This window comes from Mauremys reevesii, linkage group 10 (genome assembly GCF_016161935.1).
Source record: "Mauremys reevesii isolate NIE-2019 linkage group 10, ASM1616193v1, whole genome shotgun sequence".
In the NCBI taxonomy this organism is placed as follows: domain Eukaryota; kingdom Metazoa; phylum Chordata; order Testudines; family Geoemydidae; genus Mauremys; species Mauremys reevesii.
Genome location: NC_052632.1, coordinates 81902308 through 81915855, shown reverse-complemented (window position 1 = coordinate 81915855; position 13548 = coordinate 81902308). Strand labels below are relative to the sequence as shown.

General features: G+C 53.0%; 1 protein-coding gene across 1 annotated transcript in view; it reads right to left on the bottom strand.

Moving 5' to 3' along the window:
• RAB26 (RAB26, member RAS oncogene family) overlaps positions 1 to 8377 on the bottom strand; it is a 194670-nt gene extending 186293 nt beyond the window's left edge. The window contains exons 1-2 of the mRNA XM_039492451.1: positions 7778 to 8377; positions 1353 to 1463 (exon numbers count right to left, since the gene is read on the bottom strand). Coding sequence (XP_039348385.1) covers positions 1353 to 1463; positions 7778 to 8005 — 339 coding nt within the window. The 5' untranslated portion in view covers positions 8006 to 8377. The remainder of the gene's footprint in view (positions 1 to 1352; positions 1464 to 7777) is intronic.
• Positions 8378 to 13548: the final 5171 nt, after the last annotated feature.

Here is a 13548-nt window from a genome sequence, read left to right as displayed (position 1 = left end):
ATTTAAGTTATTTTTTTAAATATTGAGAGAAATATTTTGATTGGTTTTCTGTTTTTCTCTTTTTAAAAAGCTTATAATATAAAACCTAAATCTGGGGACAAATTTCACTGATCAGGAAGTCATGTGCTGTTCAATGGACATTGGAGTGCAGCTACTGTATTAAGTTAAAACAACAGGAGGAATGCAGGCACATAGAATGTAGTTCCCCAAGACACTATCAGAAATTTGTGAACGAAGGATGCTATGTGGCCCTTTAATAACCATGCGTGATCAGGACCTCTGTTTCCAATCTTCTATGAAGCCAGTACTGATCAGCACCTGGGCTGCCCAGAACTGTGCTAGGACCCAGGGTCACACAGGCTCGGAGGGACAAGTATGTCCCGGTGTCAGCATCATCGCTTCCAGCAGTGCCCTGGTCTGCTTTGCTGGTGGGTCCCTATGCCATAGGACCAGGCCTGACTCTACTTTGCTTTTGAGATCAGCCTAAAGTGGTGTGGCTGCTACAGCGTAACCCACACTGTAACACAGACAAACAAAACACACTTTCAGATGCGGCCTCTTGCATGTCAGAGAGTCCTTCCCACAGCTCGGGGCTGATGCACTGCACAGACACCAGGCATACCTGAAAAGGAAGCACTGCCCTCAAGCAGGCTTCGAAAAAGAACAGTGGGGAGGGTGGAGATTAAACGAAACATTCCTTCGCCAGTATTTTCCTGTGTCCCATTCAGTGCTTAATTTGTAATGGAAGAGGTGCTGGAGCTCAAGCAATTTTTTTACATTCATAACTGATGCAGGAAGCCCAGAGGTGCCGGGGCTACGGACTGCCAAGCCCAGAGGTGCCAGGGCTCAGCCTTGGCACATATCAAGCACTGCTCCCATTGTTAACAGCGTAGCTATATGGGTCTGAATGAAGCTCTCTCCTACCCGCTGAGGTTTTCAACTCATGCTGTACCCTGCAGTGAGGTCATATGCCTGTGATTATGACATCACAATACACATACATCAAAGCAGCATCTTAAAACAGAAAATATGAAGCTTCTGCTTCTCTCATCCGAATTTCCCAGGCTATTACTAGCGTATGGCAATAGAAAACCCGTTTCCCCACACCCTGAGATGGCAATACATCACATTCTCCACTAGAACAGATAAAGAAAGCAATGGCTGTGCAAAGCACATGTGTGTAACCCTGATGGTGCTTTAGCAGCAGCTGTGGAGGACATCTTCCTCACCCTGAGAACTCGGAGGTTGGCATTTGCTACTCACGGAATAGCTGAATACAGGAAGGAGGGTCGGGGGAGGGAGGGACACCACGAAAAAGCAACATTGTATAAAGCTGTTCAACAGCACCTTACCCTGAAGTCAATTCCAACCGTAGAAATGAAGCTGCCGGCCAGGAAAGCGCCATCTTTAAACCGCACCAGAAGGCAGGTTTTGCCAACCCCAGAGTCACCAACCAACATCACCTACGACAGAAAAACAAGCGCAATGCAAGTTAGACATTATTGTAAAAAGGAGGAGGAGCGTTTTCCTTAGGGGAAACCTAACTACCGAGACTGGCCCCAGCACCGAAGACCCCGCTGATGTTAACGAGATTACTCACGCACTCAAAGTTAAACACATGCCTCCATGTTTGCAGGCTTGGGGCTACAGTTAGATTCACTTTTACTCAAGGCCAGGAGTGAGAACAAATTTTCTACTTTTAAAAAAAAGTTATTAAAAATTATCACTGTCAGAGTCTGCACCCTCACTTGAAACTGGGGGGTTTCAAAGTGAGGACCCGCATGTCTTCCCCCACCCCAAAATCCTAGGGTAGGTCTCCCCTTTGGCTGCCACCACCCGGTCAATGACACCCTGTTTCCCCCCTGTCTCCCTTCAAAGACACTCCCTGGGAACACAGATCCACTCACAGAGGAGGACCCTTACCCCTCCCCTCTCTTCTCTCTCCCCTAGCCACGCAGGAGAGATTTCTGATTCAAACTGCTTGAATCAAACCCAGGAGGACTGTCTCTTCCCTCCTCCCCTTCCCCTGAATTTCCCCAAGGGAAGGAATTAACCAAGTCCAAAGAAAAGAAAAGAATTTATTAAGAGAACAAAAAGAAAATACAGAATCTCTATGAGTCCAAGCTGGCCACTCATAGGGTATAACCTTGCTAAGTTCTGGAGAGAATCCTCTCTCTTTCTCAGTACAACCAGTACAAGCAGAATTAAGAATAATCAATAACAAACACACAGAATTGCAAACATAGGATTATTAGATAAGGACACAAAGTATCTTTCTAATACTCACTATCTTGACTAGAAGAAATTAGTTCAGAAAGGTGGAACTTGTAGGGACTTGATTAACTCGTCTGGTCTCTTGAACTCCAAACGGCCAAAGACAACACCCCCCCCCAAACAGAGGGAAAAGTTCCCTCCTAGGAGTTTCAAATTCTCTTCCCTGATTGGTCCTCAGGTCAGGTGCCCACCAGGTACTATGCTTTAACCCTTTACTAACTATTTATGACAATCACTTGTCTGAGATTAAAGAGACACCCCCTTGGTGTCTGACTTTGACCAAAGGAAGAAAAATCCCCTGTACAGATTGCTACGACATCCACGAATCTGCCTTGCAATGGCCAAATGCTGCTGTTCACATGATGCTTACAGCAGATAACTTTAGGACCCTGGCAAAAGACAGTATGCTACAAGCCTCAATCGCTTTCATTAGAGAGAGATGCTTTGAGAGCTTCTGTTCTCCCTGTGTCATAACACAAAAATAAGGGGACATAAGAATGGCCACACTGGGTCAGACCAAAGGTCCAGTTAGCTCAGTATCCTGTCTTCCCACAGTGGCCAGTGCCAGGTGCTTCAGAAGGAATGAACAGAGGAGGTAATTATCAAGTGATCCATTTACTGAAATAGAACAGTGATAAATGCAAAACTGATAAGAGTGACTATTTTTTTCTACCCACCATGTAATTAGACTTTGGAACACATTGCCACCTGCTAAGGCCAAGAATTCAGCAAGATTCCAAAAGGGACCGGTGATATTTTGACAAGTTAATCCTTCCAAAATTTTTGTTAGCGGCATTAAACCTCATAGTTCAGGATTTAAGCCAAACCCTGACTTTGAGAGACCAGGATGACACCTAATGTGGGTGGCAGATTATCCCATATCTGCTACTGTGCGGTTCTTCCACCTTCCTCTGAAGCATCTGGCACTGGCCACTCTTGGAGACAGGATACGGGGGTAGATGGACCTTGGGTCTGATCCATTATGGCAATTCCTACGTTACATGCAAGTCACTGGGACTGCAGGAGGAGTAAGGGTAACAGGGTATCAGAATCTGACCCCTAGTTATTCTGGGTGTACAAAGGTACGTTATTTAACCAGACATGCCATGTAACCCAGCAATTTTTAAAATACACATTAATAACCCTCGAAGATCCTCAGGGCACTCTTACGACGTACAGCCAGTATGTACGGTTTGGAGATATTGTCCTCAAGCCTAGATGCTACACACCATTAACAGCAGCATGTGCACAAGTCAGTAACGGGGCCCGAAAGCTCTGGAGCATCTGGGCCACGTCTCCGTTTTACAGACAGGGGAATGGTAACAGTTGCACTCAGGTTTCATGCACTTCAGTGGAGCAGGATGCAGCCCAGAGAAGTCAGTGGGCTAATTTTAAAGGTGCTGAGCACCTGCATCTTCCATCAGCTTCACTGGGATTTGTGGATGCCCAGTACTTCTGCGGGCCTGCCCCAAAGCCCAATGAAGTGAGCCGACTGACCAGCTTTGCTTTCAGTGGCCTTTGGATCAAGCCCCAACTGACTTATTGAGGGGACACTGGCAAAGACGGACTAGAAACCAGGGGTGCAATTCCAGTGGCAAAACTCCCATTGACGGGGTCAGGATTTCATCCTGGGAGTCCTGTGCCTGAGCAGCAGCCCATCCACCCCCACCCCCACCCCGCTCTTATTACTTAGTGTGTAAATCGTAACAGTACCCAAAAGCATTGTGCTCCAAGGTCTGATACACGCACACACACTCCAATGTTATATGCATTATAACCTTAAAAATGGAGCTTCTCAACCCAGCCAGGCAGCAGATGGCTTCCCTTACAAAGATTAGCTCTCCGCAAATCAGTCTCACTCGGTGTCCTGTAATAAACAATCATCTCTCCGGCTAAGATAGCTGCTTGCATAGCAGGAGGGGGTTCTGGTCTAGATTTCTGGCAAGAGGGCCAGCTCCAAGTTCATTTCTCAACTCCAGCCTTGGAATTCTGAGTCTGCCCAAGTGCAGGGAGTTTAGTGGGATCAGCAACGTTCCCACGGGGCTGTTGTTCACAACAAAAGGCCAAGCAGGACAAATCTCACTTGCACCCGTCCCACTCATTAACTGGGGACAGGACAGGACAGGGCCTTAATCTTTATAGGTTCACAGACACCCACTCGCTAGCAAGTCACTTGGATTTGGACAGATGCACTGAGTGTCTCATCATCTTGGGCAGCTGCCAGAATGCGAGATGGGGAAGGTCCACGGAGTCAGAGTCTGATCTCAGGTTATATCCTGACATCGCTCGGTTGACCTGAAGTCAGGCCCGTTGTACACTAGTGCATTAGAGGTCAGAGTGTAGCCTCTGCCTTGCGCTTCTGTACACAGCAACGATCTCTGGTGAGGACTAGGGCCCTCCAGCGACTGGGAATAAGAGTCCTACAAATCAGCTCTTTATGGGCTGCAGGGCCATTCATCTCTGTCACTCGTTCAAACACGAAGCCAGACCAAATTCAATTAGAGGCTGGTAGCTCCTGCTGGCAGCTCTTTGGCTTATTTGAAAGATCTTTGTGTTTTCTATCCAGTTCCTAACGGAGCAGGTGTCCCAGTCAGGAAAAAACATGGCAGCGGACAGTCCCTGGCCCCCTTGCTGGCCATCTCGGCAGAGGCCAAAGACGGGATGGGTCAGAGAGACGGACAGCGAGAGAGGAGCCTTGCAAGCTAGAGCTGAGGCCGTGCTGAGGTAGGGAAGCTTGAGCTGCTGCTGCCTCTGCTGCACCTTCTCTGGAGAGGAAACAGAACCGTTCAGGCTCCAGGGCTGCGGATGTGTCAGGAGCACTGCATTCACTTCAGCCAAAGGCAATTGATCTGTCACGCCGCAGACGGATTTTCAATCATGTCCTGGCTGTGCAGGGTGCCAAAGGCACCGAGTCTCTTTATACACTGCGCCAAGGTTCGTACCTTGCTGCAACCCGCACTGGCTTCCACACAGCTTGATCCTCAACGCCAGAGGGAACTGGGTTAAGGCAAGGCTCAGAGCAGGCTGGGTCATGTGAAATTACAGATTCGGGCCAAACAAAAACAGAGGGCTCCAAGGTGGGCAAACAGAGGGCTCCAAGGTGACTGCACTGGAATTGACACTTAGATCCAGTGGTGATAGGTGCCCCAGAAATACGGAGGAGACACAGACCAGGCTAAAGGTACAAACTAATGAAATTCCATCAGCAGCAGGCAGAATCAGCACATTGCAGCTGGTTAGAGGAACACTGTCATCTTGGTTTAGAAGCCAAGTTTAGATATTGTTAAGGGGGAACCAGAGGGTTCCAATACCTAATTGGAACAGAAAGCTTTGTATTCGTCATTGTAAAAGGTCAGTAGAAAAGGAGGATTTTTAAGGGGGGTGGGAAGGGATTTGCATTTAAACCACCCGCTGGATCCCAGTCACTTGTGCCTGAGACTCAGAGAGCGAAACTGACCAATCTAATTTCACTGCTGCAGCCCAGTGATGAAGAATCAGAAGAGAAATGAGCATGTTTCGGGGTTTAGAGGTGAGATTATCTGAACAGTGCCCCTTCCCAGTACATTTTTCAGGGAGCTTCTCCCCCACAAGCACGAAGAGGAACTGTATCTGGAGTAGCCGCCTGCACAAGAGACCGTGGGCAGGTTTGTAATTCTCTCTTGGTACCACACCTAGCCCAGTGCCTGGGGACAAGAGGCACCACTGCCCTACAGAGAATGCAGCTCACTTCCAGAACTCCAGAGGCAAAGGAAGAGCAGCTGCTGTACACAGGGGGACACTGACGTTTTAACGTTCCAGTGAAAGCTACAAGATCACAAAGGGTAACGCTGCACCCCTTAATGCCCATGTTTCCTATGGCATATAACTGACTAGTCATCTTGTCACCGGGCTGTTAAGACAGGAACATCTTCAGCTATTTCTTTTCAACCCCATTTTTCAGACCCACTGGGGCGGAGGCCAGGGAGGCTGCAGAAGACTGGAAGTTAGCAGGGCACCACTCCAGGAACTGCCTAACAGGGAAAAGGGGGGACCTGCCCGTGCCAGCCAAGGGGGGTTGCTGCACACGCTAGCACAGATGTCCAGAGTACAATAAAGTGTAGGTGAAAAATAAGGGAAATCTCTGCCCTGCAGGGCTCACCGCAGCCAGGGTTCTGGGCCGGGTAGGGGAACTTTTCCTGGAGCCTTGTCAGTGGAAGTCATAGCAGTAGCAGGCTGGGTGCCAGGGGTTAGGTTTGGGGGGAAGACACACGAAGATCTGCCCTTACCCTCTCCACTAACTCCCTTTCCCCCTGGTTCCAGGGAGACCTTCCTCTGTACCCAGCCCAACTCCCCCGCCCCGCTTCCCGGCGGCTGCTAAGGTGCAGCTCCACGGCTCTCAATCCGAGCTCCCGGGCTCTATTCCACCGACAGAGTGAAGCTGCCGGGCTCGGTCCCAGCCTCGCCTTCCCACCCGTCTCCGACCCTGCCCAGCCTCCCTGGGAGCAAAGTTGGCGCGAAGACTCCCGGCTGGGAAGCTGCTGATCCCCGTGCGGATCCCCCTCCCTTTCCCCGCGCCTCCCCTGACCCATCGCCAGGGGCCTGACTGCGGGGGGGGGGGGTGAGATCTCTGGAGTGGTTCATTTAACATGTCCAGCCACCCCGCCCCCATCTCTACCCCGCTGCCATTGCCCCTTGGAGATGTTCCCCCCGCTCCGCTTCTCTGCAGCCACGGCCTGACCCTCTGCAAGCTACTCCCGGACGGCCACGAGTGCACCCCACTTTCCGGCACCCCGAGCCGGCACCCCGCGCAGGGCTCTCCCCCGAGGCTGTGCCGTGTGCCAGGACACCCTGGCCTCGGGCTGCAGCCTACTCCTCAACCCCGCTGGCCTCTCCTGGTCTCTGGGGCTGCCGGGTCGTTCCTGTAGCCCCCCTGCGCCCCCAAACAGCCCGCGCCAACCAACGCCGGGTCCCTGCGCCTTAAAACTTGGGGGGCGGCCCATTCCCCGCGACTTGCGTCGGGCTCTCCCCGTGGGCCAGCGCGCTCCAAGTTCCGGGGCCAAACTCTCCCACTCATATCGCCCTGGGGTCCTCCGACCCCTTTGAATCTGTGCGCGCCGGGACCCGCCCCGCAGCAGCGGGTCCGTGCACTCCGGGCTCCCCTCCCCAGCCCCGGGCTCGGCGCGCCCCTGCCCGGCGCCCTGGTTCCCTACAAGCATCCTAGTCCTCCCCCCAAACTTTGCGGGCTGCGCGCCCTGGCCCAGCGCCCCGGGGTCCCCTCCTCAACCCCTGGCTCGGTGCGTCCCTCCCGGTATCCGCCTGGCTCCCTCGCCAGCCCCGGGCTCCGTGCGCCCCTCCCGGCGCCCAGGTCCCCTCGCCAGCCCCGGGCTCCGTGCGCCCCTCCCGGCACCCAGGTCCCCTCGCCAGCCCCGGGCTCCGTGCGCCCCTCCCCAGCCCCGGGCTCCGTGCGCCCCTCCCGGCGCTGCCGGGTCCCGCCCTGGGGTCGCTGCCCCGGGGCTGCCCTTCCCTTGAAGGCCACGTCGTAGAACTCGCCGCTGCTGCTCAGGGAGGGCCGGCTGGGCAGCACCGCCCCGTTGAGGGGCAGCTCCGGGCGGGGGCGGCTGCTGCCCCGCTTGGCTCTGGCCGCCGCCGCCCCGCCGGCCTGGCCGTTCTCCGCGGCGGGGGCGGGGGGCAGCGCGGAGGCGGGCGAGGGGCTGCTCCCCCCCTTGCTCTTGAGGGTTTTCTTCCTGGACATGCTGTGGCCGGGCAGCGCCAGGCTCCCGGAGCCGGCTCGGGCGCGCTGGGGCGGCGGGAGCGGCGCGTTCAGCGCGCAGCCTGGGGCAGCCACCTGCCGGGGAGCGGGCGCAGCATCCCGGCCCCGGCCCCAGCCCCAGCGCGCCGGCCCCGGCTGCCGCTCTGCCCCTGCTGGCGCCGGGCAGCCTCCCGCTGACGGGCACCTCCGGCAGCCACTGGGAGCGCCCGAGCCCGGGCAGGCGTCCAATGGCAGCCGGGCAGGGGCGGGACCCAGCCCCGGGGCTCCAGCGGCAACGCGCCCCGCCGGGGCAGGGAGCCGGGCGGCTACTGGGGGTCGCTGCGCGCTGAGCCGCCTCCCTCCCTCGCTCCGGCTCTGCCTGCGAGCGCGGCGCCCAAAGTTACTGCGCGCCTCGCTGCAATGCGCTGCACGCGCTGCCCCTCGGAGGGGAAAATGCCCCTGGTCCGGGCGGGCTCCCCCCGGGGGCGCAGTGGAGCGAGGCTACGTTTGCACACCCCCCCCGAGCCGCGCGTGCTCCCTTTGCACCCCCACGCCCCCCCCCGAGCCGCGCGTGCTGCCTTTGCACCCCCACCCCCCCTCCGAGCCGCCTTTGCACCCCCACCCCCCCAAGAGCCGCCTTTGCGCGCACACACACCCCCCAAGAGCGGCGCGTGCTGCCTTTGCACCCCCACGTCCCCCGAGAGCCGCCTTTGCACACCCCCGTGAGCCGCGCGTGCTGCCTTTGCACCTCCACGCCCCCCAAGAGCCGCGCGTGCTGCCTTTGCACCCCCACGCCCCCCCAAAGCCGCGCGTGCTGCCTTTGCACCCCACGCCCCCCCCAAGAGCCAAGGGTTGGCACGTGCTGCCTTTGCACGCTGGCAGTTGGAGGCCTGAGCTTCAAAGGAAGGTTGGAAAGCTCCAAGCCTCTGGTAATTGGCTGAGCCTTAATCAGTGGGCGGGGCAGTCACTCAGGCCAGGGCTTTATAAAGCAGCGCACAAGCGACCAGGGGTTGCTAACGGAGTTTCGCAAGGGGGTTGGTCCCTTGTCAGTCCTATCTGTTCCCCTGTAGTCCCCTTAAAACCTATAATCCAAATCACATTTCAAAACCTTTTTTCTCTAAGCCACCCTTCCAGTAACTAGGAGACAATGCAGGCAGAAGCCCAGCAGCAGAGTGGAGGCTATCCTGTTTATTGCACTGAGTGTAGCATGTATGATTACCTGCCCTGTGGGCGGGTGGCGTATGTGTGCAGTCGGTGCAAGGAGCTCCTGGCCCTCAGAGACCATGTACGGACTTTGGAGGCCAGGGTGGCGGAACTGGAGGAGCTAAGAAAGGCAGAGAGGTATATTGATGAGGCTTTCCGGGACACTGTAGAATTGTTCCACCCTCCGCGCAGACAGCCCCTGTGCTGTTGAGGAGGAAGAATGGCCCAGGGAAGCAGAGCAGTCAATGGGAGCAGCGAGAAACCTTCCCGTAGTTGGGACCCTCCTTCCAGATGGTGCTGGGGTTGCCTCTCGCACTGAGGTTGCCTCTCTGGGGGAAGGAACTCCAGTTTCTAGGAAAAGGCAGGTGTTAGTAATGGGAGATTCGATCATTAAAAACGTAGATAGCTGGGTTTGTGATGACCGGGAGAACCATATGGTGACTTGCCTGCCTGGTGCGAAGGTTGCTGATCTCTCAAGGCATTTAGACAGACTTATGTGTAGTGCTGGGGAGGAGCTAGTGGTCGTGGTACATGTAGGTACCAATGACATAGAGAAGGGTAGGAGAGATGTCCTGGAAGCCAAATTTAGGCTGCTAGGGAAGAGACTGAAATTCAGGACCTCTATGGTGGCATTCTCAGAAATGTTCCCAGTTCCACGCGCAGGGTAGGCAGGCAGAGCTTCAGAGTCTCAACGCGTGGATGAGACGATGGTGTAGAGAGGAGGGGTTTACGTTCATTAGGAACTGGGGAAACTTCTGGGATGGGAGGAGCCTATATAGGAGAGATGGGCTCCACCTAAACCAAAGTGCAACCAGACTGCTGGCACTAAACATTAAAAAGGTTGTAGAGCAGTTTTTAAACTAGGAGATGGGGGAAAGCCGACTGCTGCAGAGGAGCATGTGGATCGGACACAGACTTCTCTTAGGGGAGAGTCTGATGATAGAGAATCTCCAGGTTATAGTCAGGAGCAGAGGACGAAAGAGGATAATGTAAGGGCCGGATCAGATGATAAACAGTCACATAAAAAATAATCTGGCACATCAGAAAAGGACAAATCTGAGGAACTGTCACAGATTGAAGTGTCACTAGAGGAGGTTTTGGAATTAATTGATAAACTCAACATTAACAAGTCACCGGGACAAGATGGCATTTACCCAAGAGTTCTGAAATAACTCAAATGTAAAGTTGCTGAACTATTAACTAAGGTTTGTAACCTGTCCTTTAAATCGGCTTCGGTACCCAATGACTGGAAGTTAGCTAATGTAATGCCAATATTTAAAAAGGGCTCTAGAGGTGATCCCGGCAATTACAGACCGGTAAGTCTAACGTCGGTACTGGGCAAATTAGTCGAAACAATAGTTAAAAATAAAATTGTCAGACACATAGAAAAACACAAACTGTTGAGCAATAGTCAACATGGTTTCTGTAAAGGGAAATCATGTCTTACTAATCTATTAGAGTTCTTTGAAGGGGTCAACAAACATGTGGACAAGGGGGATCCAGTGGACACAGTGTACTTAGATTTCCAGAGAGCCTTTGACAAAGTCCCTCACCAAAGTCTCTTACGTAAATTAAGCTGTCATGGGATAAAAGGGAAGGTCCTTTCATGGATTGAGAACTGGTTAAAAGACAGGGAACAAAGGGTAGGAATTAATGGTAAATTCTCAGAATGGAGAGGGGTAACTAGTGGTGTTCCCCAAGGGTCAGTCCTAGGACCAATCCTATTCAATTTATTCATAAATGATCTGGAGAAAGGGGTAAACAGTGAGGTGGCAAAGTTTGCAGATGATACTAAACTACTCAAGATAGTTAAGACCAAAGCAGATTGTGAAGAACTTAAAAAAATCTCACAAAACTAAGTGATTGGGCAACAAAATGGCAAATGAAATTTAATGTGGATAAATGTAAAGTAATGCACATTGGAAAAAATAACCCCAACTATACATACAATACGATGGGGGCTAATTTAGCTACAACGAGTCAGGAAAAAGATCTTGGAGTCATCGTGGACAGTTCTCTGAAGATGTCCACGCAGTGTGCAGAGGCGGTCAAAAAAGCAAACAGGATGTTAGGAATCATTAAAAAGGGGATAGAGAATAAGACTGAGAATATATTATTGCCCTTATATAAATCCATGGTACGCCCACATCTCGAATACTGTGTTCAGATGTGGTCTCCTCACCTCAAAAAAGATATTCTAGCACTAGGAAAGGTTCAGAAAAGGACAACTAAAATGATTAGGGGTTTGGAGAGGGTCCCATATGAGGAAAGATTAAAGAGGCTAGGACTCTTCAGCTTGGAAAAGAGGAGACTAATGGGGGATATGATAGAGGTATATAAAATCATGAGTGATGTTGAGAAAGTGGATAAGGAAAAGTTATTTACTTATTCCCATAATACAAGAACTAGGGGTCACCAAATGAAATTAATAGGCAGCAGGTTTAAAACAAATAAAAGGAAGTTCTTCTTCACGCAGCACACAGTCAACTTGTGGAACTCCTTACCTGAGGAGGTTGTGAAGGCTAGGACTATAACAATGTTTAAAAGGGGACTGGATAAATTCATGGTGGTGAAGTCCATACATGGCTATTAGCCAGGATGGGTAAGGAATGACATTAACCCCCGCGCCCCGAAAGTAACACGGATCTCCTTCCACTAGTAGAGCATGCAGCCCCCGGGAGCAGTGCATCCTACACTGACTTCCACACCCTGCCCCCGAGAGCAGTCCAGATTGCCTCCCCCCTGCATGTAACACCCCACCCCAGCAGGCACACGTGGGTCCTTCCACATGGGTTGAGCAACGTGGGGCTTCATTCAAATCCTCCCGAGGAAACACTCAATCCCTAGCTAACGTCACTCCTAAAGCCAACTCCAGGAGTGGTGAGACACCGGCTGGGCAGGGGGGGACTGGAGAGACGGGGCTGGGATCGGTCTGCCCGGGGGCGGGGTCCTGCAGGTGAAACAGCCCGGAATCAGACAGCCGGAGTCTCTCGGTCTCCAAAGGGCGCAGCTGTGTTTGTTTTACTGTTACAATCCAGCAGGCGAAGGACGCCACAGCGCCGGGTCCGACAGATGGATCGAGAGTCCGACGGGATGGGAGCGGCAGCCGGGTTTGCAATTGCCCCGCGATCCCCAGCCTGCTTTAAGATCCGCTTGGCTTCACACTGGCACCTGCCTCCCTGCAGGCGGGCGCTGGAATGTAAATGCGCTCAGGCTCTAGCACTGGAGACAGGGCTGGGGTGGACAGACTGGGGCAGGGGCCTTCTGTACTGATTCGCTGAGAGGATTTTAGGACCAAGCCAGGGCTGCGGGCAGCATATCACCCAGGAAGGGGGAGGAAAAGTCCCAGAGCTGAGGCTCGCAGGCCATCCTCACTGTCCATAAATGTAACCTGTGAATATTGGTGGAGGAGAGGCCATTCTTGCTCCAGGGACAATAATTATTTGGAGTGACATTTCTTTTTCAAATGGCAACCTGCCCGATGTCCAGTGTGCCCTGGGTCTCTGATTATTACCTGTAAAGCCTTGTTTCTCTCCCTCTCTCCTTTTGACAGTGCAACTGAACTGTCAGCTGCAGAACTCAAGCTGGGCCCTGCTGAAGCCAGTGTGTGCAGCTCTCCTGACACATTTCCAGCCCTTGGAAAAGAGGCTGTTGGCACAGTCGGTCCCGCTGCACATTCCCATCCCCGGCAGCAGCCAGCCAGTTACTCTAGTGAAAGGGTGACTGGACAGACAAGGATGATGCAAATAAGCAACAGAGCTTCCATTAGTGCTGGATCAGGCCACCAGGGGCTGATGGGTCAAGAGCAACAGTGGCAGGCAGGTGAATTGGAGTTTAGTGCAAGCTTTGGGCCCAATCCTGCAAAGTGCCGAACCCAGACATCTCCCCATCAAAGGGGCTGACCCTGCTCTCCTTGCAATCAATGGGAAGTTTGTCCCTGGCTGCAGTGGGAGCAGACACTTGAGCTGGCCTTTACAGGATAGATTTTCAAGAAGGCTCAGCCCCAGACACGCTGAACCCTTCTGATCATCTTGCCTCCAGCAGCAGGCATTGAGGGTGCTTGCCACATCACAGGATGAGGGCCCCGCTGTGTGACCTTGGGAAAATCACTTATCTTGTTGCCTCAGTTTCTCCCTCTGTGAAATGGGGAGGATGGTACTAGCCTCACCGCCCACAGCTGGTGTGAGGCTCCAATCACTGGTATGTTTAGAGCACTGTAAGATCCTGGGATGGAAAGGGATGAACTGACTGTCCAAAACAGCCCTTTGTGGGACCATTTCCAGCAACCATATTCTGTTTAATTGTTTCTTAGATCACTCCACGTGGAGGCTTCCCAATGGGGA